Source organism: Melozone crissalis, unplaced genomic scaffold (genome assembly GCF_028551555.1).
Source record: "Melozone crissalis strain CALT ecotype California unplaced genomic scaffold, PUWL_Pcris_2 ptg000019l_1, whole genome shotgun sequence".
NCBI lineage: Eukaryota > Metazoa > Chordata > Aves > Passeriformes > Passerellidae > Melozone > Melozone crissalis.
This window is the reverse complement of record NW_026535797.1, coordinates 16,175,825-16,182,419: the sequence shown is the minus strand read 5'-3', so window position 1 is coordinate 16,182,419 and position 6,595 is coordinate 16,175,825. Positions and strand designations below refer to the sequence as shown.

The window sequence follows — 6,595 nt, the reverse complement described above, 5'->3', positions numbered from 1 at the left end:
CTCACAATAAACAACTACATGTGAAGGAGGGAGGAGTTAGGAACACAAAAATAGCAAATACCTCTTTCACAGAAGCAGATCTGGCTTTACATCCAAACCCTAGAGCCACATCCATTAAGTTACTCTCTAGCATACACACAGATCTTCATACAGAGGATCATCAAAAATAAACTTTATTGTCAAACTTAAAATTCACACATTAAACATACAATCTAGACACAAATAATACTGAAAACATTCTCAAACAATAACCATTTCAGGTAATTTGGATGAGTAGCTAGTTACCATTGTTTTGAATGCTTTTCAGATATTTCTTATACATACACCATCCTGAAATGTCTTCAAATGCTTAGCTGGCCAGCTCTCAATGATAGTTTTAAATAGGGGAAAATTTATTTCTATAGAAATAACATTATCTAATTATGAATCAGAGACCCATAATTGTAGTGCTTGGGGGAAAAATATCATAGCCTCTTGAAATACTTAGAAGACATAAATAACTATTGTACATTTACAAGTTTTAAATATTTAAAGGCCTTTGTTACTATAAAAAGTTACTATGTACATATTAAATGCTATATAGGAATCCATTTGGAGGGTTGAGCTCTCAGATTTGGCCACTGAAACCAATGAATTTGGTAGGCAGATTGTCCACAGGGTACACTATGGGGCCTGTTTTCATTGTAGGAGGTCCATTCAGCAGCTGCCAGTCACAGCTCCGAGCCAACTCCACTGTAAATATTTTTAGAAGGACTTTTGCAAACTCTTTGCCCACGCAGCTCCTCAAGCCCCCACCGAAAGGAATGAAACTGAACCTAGAGGAATCCTCTGGAGATGGAGACATGAAGCGATCTGGGTTAAACTCTTCCTTGTTGGTAAAGAGGTCTGCCACATCATGTGTATCACAGATACTGTAAATAACATTCCAACCTTTGGGGATTTGGTAACCCTATAAAAAAAAAAGAACAGAAAGGAGATGTGGAGCACCTTGCTGTGTTAAATAACGTGAAGTGACAGAACAGGACACATCAGTGCACCCCACCTCCCCTCCTGGCTTCCTGCAGGTCACTCTAAGGCAGACAGGCTACATGAACACAAAATACTTTGCAGCTGCTCTGAGGAGTCCTGCCCAAACCTTGCTTACATTTAGCTCAAGGGTCTTGAGTGCAATCCGAAATCCCCCGGGAACAGGCGGGCTCAGCCTGAGGGTCTCTTTGATGACACAGCCTGTGTACTTCAGCTGCTCCAAGACCTCCATGTCCAGCTGCTTCTCTTGGTTGGAACTGCACAGTAACCCCTAGAAAGGAAAATGCTGCCGTGACATTCATGAACCACACAGCCAGGGCTCCTGGCACTGCAAAGCAGTTGCCCCCCAGCTACAAGCAGTATTTTCCTGCCACCCCTAAAACAGAGCACCACCTGGATCAAAGGGAGCCCTGTCTGGGATACCTGTCCTGGAGGTACCTTCCTCCCACTGCCCCCTCCTGTGAAATGCCTCTGGGGAAGACACAAACCTTGACCTGCAGCTCTTTCCTCACTTTCTGCAGGACTTCATGGTGCAGCCCGAGGAAGGCGATCAGTGACGTGGCAGCACTAGCAGTGGTTTCATGGCCCCCGAATAGCAGCTCTGTGGCAGACTCCTTCAGCTCCTTACACAAAGGATAGAAGAGGCTTAAACCAGGCCTTGAACACAGTACCAGGTCCACTCAACCACTGCAATGCTGTACATCATTCCCAAACTGGAACAGACACCCAGGGGTCTGGATGGAGGTGGTTGGTTGTGCTTATGCTCCCTGCAGACATGTCTCCCCATCCAACAGCCTGACTGCAGCCTCTGCATCCTAGTGCTCAACATTAGCTGGTTTATTTCATGGGGAGAAAGAGCATCTCCTGCTCTTCCCTTTTGTTCCCACAAAGTAATTGTTATGTTCTTAGAGGGCCTGAGGGAAAGAGATTAATCCGGGGGAACCTTACCTGCATGTTGAGCTGCTCGCCGTTACCCTGCGTGTGTTCCATCAGCAGCTGCAGCGCGTCCTTGTAGCCCCCCTCAGGCTCCTTGCGGGCCATCTTGGCACGGATGTTCTCCTCGATCTTGGCATGGATGATGTTGCGTGCCCGCAAGCCCTGACCGAGCAGGAGGGAGAGCAGGTTGGGCCTCAGGCAGTACTGCCATCCCTGCCCCCGATTCCCATGCCCTGGCCGCCTTTCCTGCTGGCCCGCCGCGAGCCTTACCCGGTAGAGCCCACTGAAGGGCACGTCGATGGGGAGGGAGAAGAGGTTGCGGATCATCTCCTCGAAGGCCTCGACCAGCTGCTGCTCGCCGTCGGGGCTGGCCTGGCGGGGCTGGAAGCCCAGCAGGATTCTCATGGCAATGCGGAACATGAGGCGCTTCACCTCGGGGTACACGAGCAGGCAGGGCCCGGCGGCGCCCAGCCACCGCGCCAGGCAGGCGCTCACCTCCTCCTGGATGACGGGCACGTAGTGCTGCAGGGCGTCCCGGGAGAAGGCCCGCATGATCACCTGCCCGGGGGGACGAGGAGCAACGGGACAGAGGCTCAGCCGCCGCCCCGAGGCGCCGCGCCCGCTCCCCGCCCGCCGTCGGCCCGTACCTTTTTGCGGTGCTTGTGCTGCCCGTTGTGGAGGTTGGAGAGGCAGCCCGAGCCCAGGATGGTCCGCACCGAGGCGGGCCACTGCACGGAGACGAGCCGGTGCTCGCCCAGCAGGATGTGCCGCACGTTCTCGGCGCCCATCACCCGCACCGTGGGCCGCCCAAAGAGGTGAGTCTTATAGATGAAGCCGTATTTCCTGCGTTTCATCTGCAGGAATTTCCGCCTCTAGACAGGAGATGAGAGGGGGGAAACGATAAAATAAATTTTAGAAAGCATAAGAGGAAGAGGCAGGGAGAGCAGCTCTTTCCCACCTGGGCACGGGAGCCTGTCAAAGTTGCCGCTCATCTCCCTCCCCTGCAGCCCGAGGAGCTCTGGCTCCAGAGGGGCGCCTCTCCGCTCCCCGCGCCATCGCCCGGCCTTACCTGCAGCACCAGCTGCAGCGTCTCCCCGAAGAAGGGGAGCCCCATGGTGCCCGGGGGCAGCGGGAGCGGGCAGCTGGGGTCGCGGCTGCTCACGCAGTACAGGTCCCAGAGCTTGACGGCAGCCAGAAAGAGTAGCAGGGGCAGCAGAAAGGTGCACAGGGCGCTGGCGACCAGGGCGGAGAAGCCCATGACTGGGGAGCGACTCCCGCCCAGCCCCCCGGGAGCTCCGAGTGCGCGGGCTGGGCTCGCCGCGGGCCGCCTTTTATACCCTTCCCAGGTTGCTGCCCACCCCTACCTTGGTCCGATAAATTAGTTCACCCAAAGTTCATCTTTAATTGTGGATTGCGGCCTGGCTCCTCCCCTCGAAATCTTTAACTATTTGCTTTGCGTAGCGCATCCTACCCGCCGCAGACCGCTGCCGGGGAAGGAAAGGTGCTGTCGGGGGCTGGGCTCGCTGACCCTGCACCGCGCTCGGTGAGTGGGCTGCGGGACGCCGCCGACAGCTGACAGCCGGTGGTCGGCCACCACCGCCTCCTCGTCTCGGATTTATCGCCGATGCTCGTTCGAGACCAGCGGCTGCACCCAGAAATTCCCGCGCCGGCACCCGGCGGCCCGGCTGTCCGGTCACCTACCCCGCGGCGCTGCCGCCCGGCGCCGATGCGCTCTGCGGAGCTCCTTCGTCCGCCCGCCACCGCTGTCGTCTGGGAACGGCGATGTAGCGGCCGGACCCAGGAGACACCGGGCCGGGACCGTGGGGGAACGCTGCCCCGTGCTGGGGCAGCCCGGAGACCCCCTGAGCAGAGCCGCCGGGGCATCGGCGGAGGAGCCTCCGCTGCCCCCTGGTTCACCTCGAAAGGCATGGCTTGTGTTTCTGCCGGCCGTGGAGGAAGGAGCCGCCGGCAGCAGTCCGTCTCAGCCTCCCGATGCAGGTTCAAGCGCGGGTCACCGAAGGAAAAGGAGGTGAGCGCGGAAAGGAAACACCAAACTCGCCGTTCCCAGCTGCTCTCCCCGGGATCCAGTGCCCACCCTCGCCTGAGGCTCTCCGGCATCCCGTCGGGGCTGCCGCGGCCGGGAAGAGGCGCTCGGCGCGGCCGGGCACCCCGCCTGCAGCGCGGCGCGGAGGGGCGGGCACCGGCGCTGCTCTCCGGACGGGAGCGGCGGCTCCGGGCGGGAGGAGCGGGGCGGCGGGAGGGCAGCGCTGGCTGTGGCTGCTGCTGCTGCTGCTGCCGGCGCAGGAGCCGCTGGGGAAGGGGCGCCCGGCGCGGACCGCGGCTGCGGGGCGCGGAGCTCTCCGCCGACCACGGCTGCGGCCAATACACTTTTTTTTTTCTTTGCCGTTTTTATCTTTTTCCTCCCTGTTACTTTTGCTTTCTTGTTCTAGACAAGCTCAATAAACGCTGGAAGTTTTGTGTGTGTGTCTGTGTAGGGGAGAGGGAGATGTCGCTTTTAATTATTATTTTTCTAACAATCAACCCATCACACGAGACCCGCCCTCCTCTTACGATGCCTTGTTGGAGCGGGGCTGCCCGCCTCCGCAGCCCCTTGCCCAGGACGGAGCCCCCCGGAGGGTGCTGACTGCCCGGCAGCCCCTCGGCGTTCGCCGCGGGCCCGGCCGGCGCTGGTCGGGAGCGGCGGCCGCGCCCTGACCCGGCGCTCTCCCCTTGCCGGGCGCTGACCTGCTTGTGACCTACAACACGGACCGTGACATCTGCGTGAACCCGGCCGGCAACCGCGCCAAGTTCACTGTCTATCAAAATAACGAGATACGGTGGCCTGAGCACCGATAATTGCCACAGGAAGGCTTTATTATCTTCCCAGCTGTGTATTCCCCAGCCATCGGCTTGAAAAGAATCAAATGGTAAAGAGTGAAAGGGATAATTAAAAACATCTTGGAAGGGGGTCAAGAAATTAACAGCCTAATACGAACAAACTTTGATTACAAGTAACAATTATTACACTTCATTTGTTAAATGCTCGTGTTTATCTGCAAACAAAATCAGTTTATCAGTTTCTTTTTGTTTCTTTTTTTTTTTTTTTTAACTAGATTCATGTTACATTTTTCAGCGGGCTTGCTGGCGCTCAGGGTAATTTTTAAGTGCGCTGCTGGAGGAGCCCTGACCTTCCTGCCCGGGGTGCCGGACGCTGCAGGCCCAGCCCTGCCCGCGGTGAGACCCTGAATCGCCTGCGGTCTCAGCCAGCCAGTAGCTCCTGCTAATTAACGTTAGTCATTGCCACTCGCAGCCACCATCTACTGATTTCACCTCTGATAGGTAAAAAGATTCACCTTTCAGGACAAGGTCAGGAGGGCCAGAGGCTCTGGTTCACTACAGGGTCGACTTGCCAATAGCACTTAACTCAGCCCTGCAGTTCAACCTCTTCCAGATTTGACCTGTCACGTTTGGGAGCCAGGTTTCTGTCCGAAGTAGCGTGGTGGTCGCTGCAGTGCCCCAGCACGGCCAGGCAAGGGGGATTGGCCAGGGCAAGTCCATCTCTAGCACCCAAGCAGAATGATGATAGAGTTTCAGGAGCCTGGAGAGCTCCCCACAGCCTTTCCAAAGGGACACTGTCTTCGTGCCATGTTTTGGCCCTCACAGGTGAAGCTGGTTCTTCACACAGAGCACACGGACACCACCAGGCATGGGGTGCTCTGGAGGGACAAGGAGATTTAAGGAGATTTATTTTCCCACTGCATTCACACAGAATGCATGACAGTGGGGAGTAGAAATGAAGCTGAAAGAAATTCATACACATGTTGTTGTGGATCAAGGACCTGTGCCCAGCTCTGTTCTCAGTACACAAACAACAGGACTCAGTTCATTTTATTTTACATGGGAGAGAAATAACCTGTAGGGGTACTCAAAAGCCATCCTTAAGGGTGCCCTCAGCACCCACGTTTAGCCTTGGGTACCACCCCCTGGATAGATGCATGGAACTGCTGTCCTGACACTTTTCCTGGCAGAGCTGGGCTGACAGAGGTGACAGTCAGTCTGGCCAGCCAGCCAGCTACCACAGGGCCTGTGGCACCTTGCAAATGTCCCCTCTGCAATGTGAACAGCATCATCAGGAACAAGGGACTTCGTACCACAAATCAGTCAGATTCAGAAATGTCTGTTTTCTAAACATTTGTTCCCCAAAGCCCCCTCCCCCTGTCTCAGTCCAATCCCATGGGCAGGTTGTGGCTGGGGAGGATATCCTGGCGGGACCTCGGAGATGGTTTCATGGCAGACCCCAAGCAGCAGCTATGATGTGCAAAAGTACAACATACACAGCTGCTACTAGTGGGTGAATGAGACATATCGTCCTTGTGCCAGCTCTAATGGGAAGTGCATGAATGAGATTAAATATTTACAATAAAAACCACTTTACACCCTATTATTCTAGCTACAGTTGATGCTGGGGATTGGGCAACTCTGGCTTATGTTTTCCTGCAGAGCCCCCCACCTCCCTCTTTTTTCATCTAAAAAGCTACAGTGTGCAGGATGATTCTCCTGCCTCTCCTATAACACACCTACAGGAGATAACCCTGGGAGTCTTAGCTGCGGGTCTGGGAGTTTTGCTCCCCAT

At 55.5% G+C, this 6,595-nt stretch overlaps 1 protein-coding gene across 1 annotated transcript; it reads right to left on the bottom strand.

Annotated features, from left to right (window-relative positions):
- Positions 1-598: 598 nt before the first annotated feature.
- Positions 599-3,220, bottom strand: LOC128937613 (cytochrome P450 26A1). The gene is made up of 7 exons (XM_054277386.1): positions 3,032-3,220; positions 2,610-2,834; positions 2,233-2,520; positions 1,975-2,124; positions 1,515-1,649; positions 1,145-1,297; positions 599-949 (listed from the first exon to the last, which is right to left on the bottom strand). Exons 1-7 carry the CDS (start codon positions 3,218-3,220, stop codon positions 608-610), a joined length of 1,482 nt encoding a protein of 493 aa, XP_054133361.1. The 3' UTR covers positions 599-607.
- Between the last annotated feature and the right edge of the window lie 3,375 nt (positions 3,221-6,595).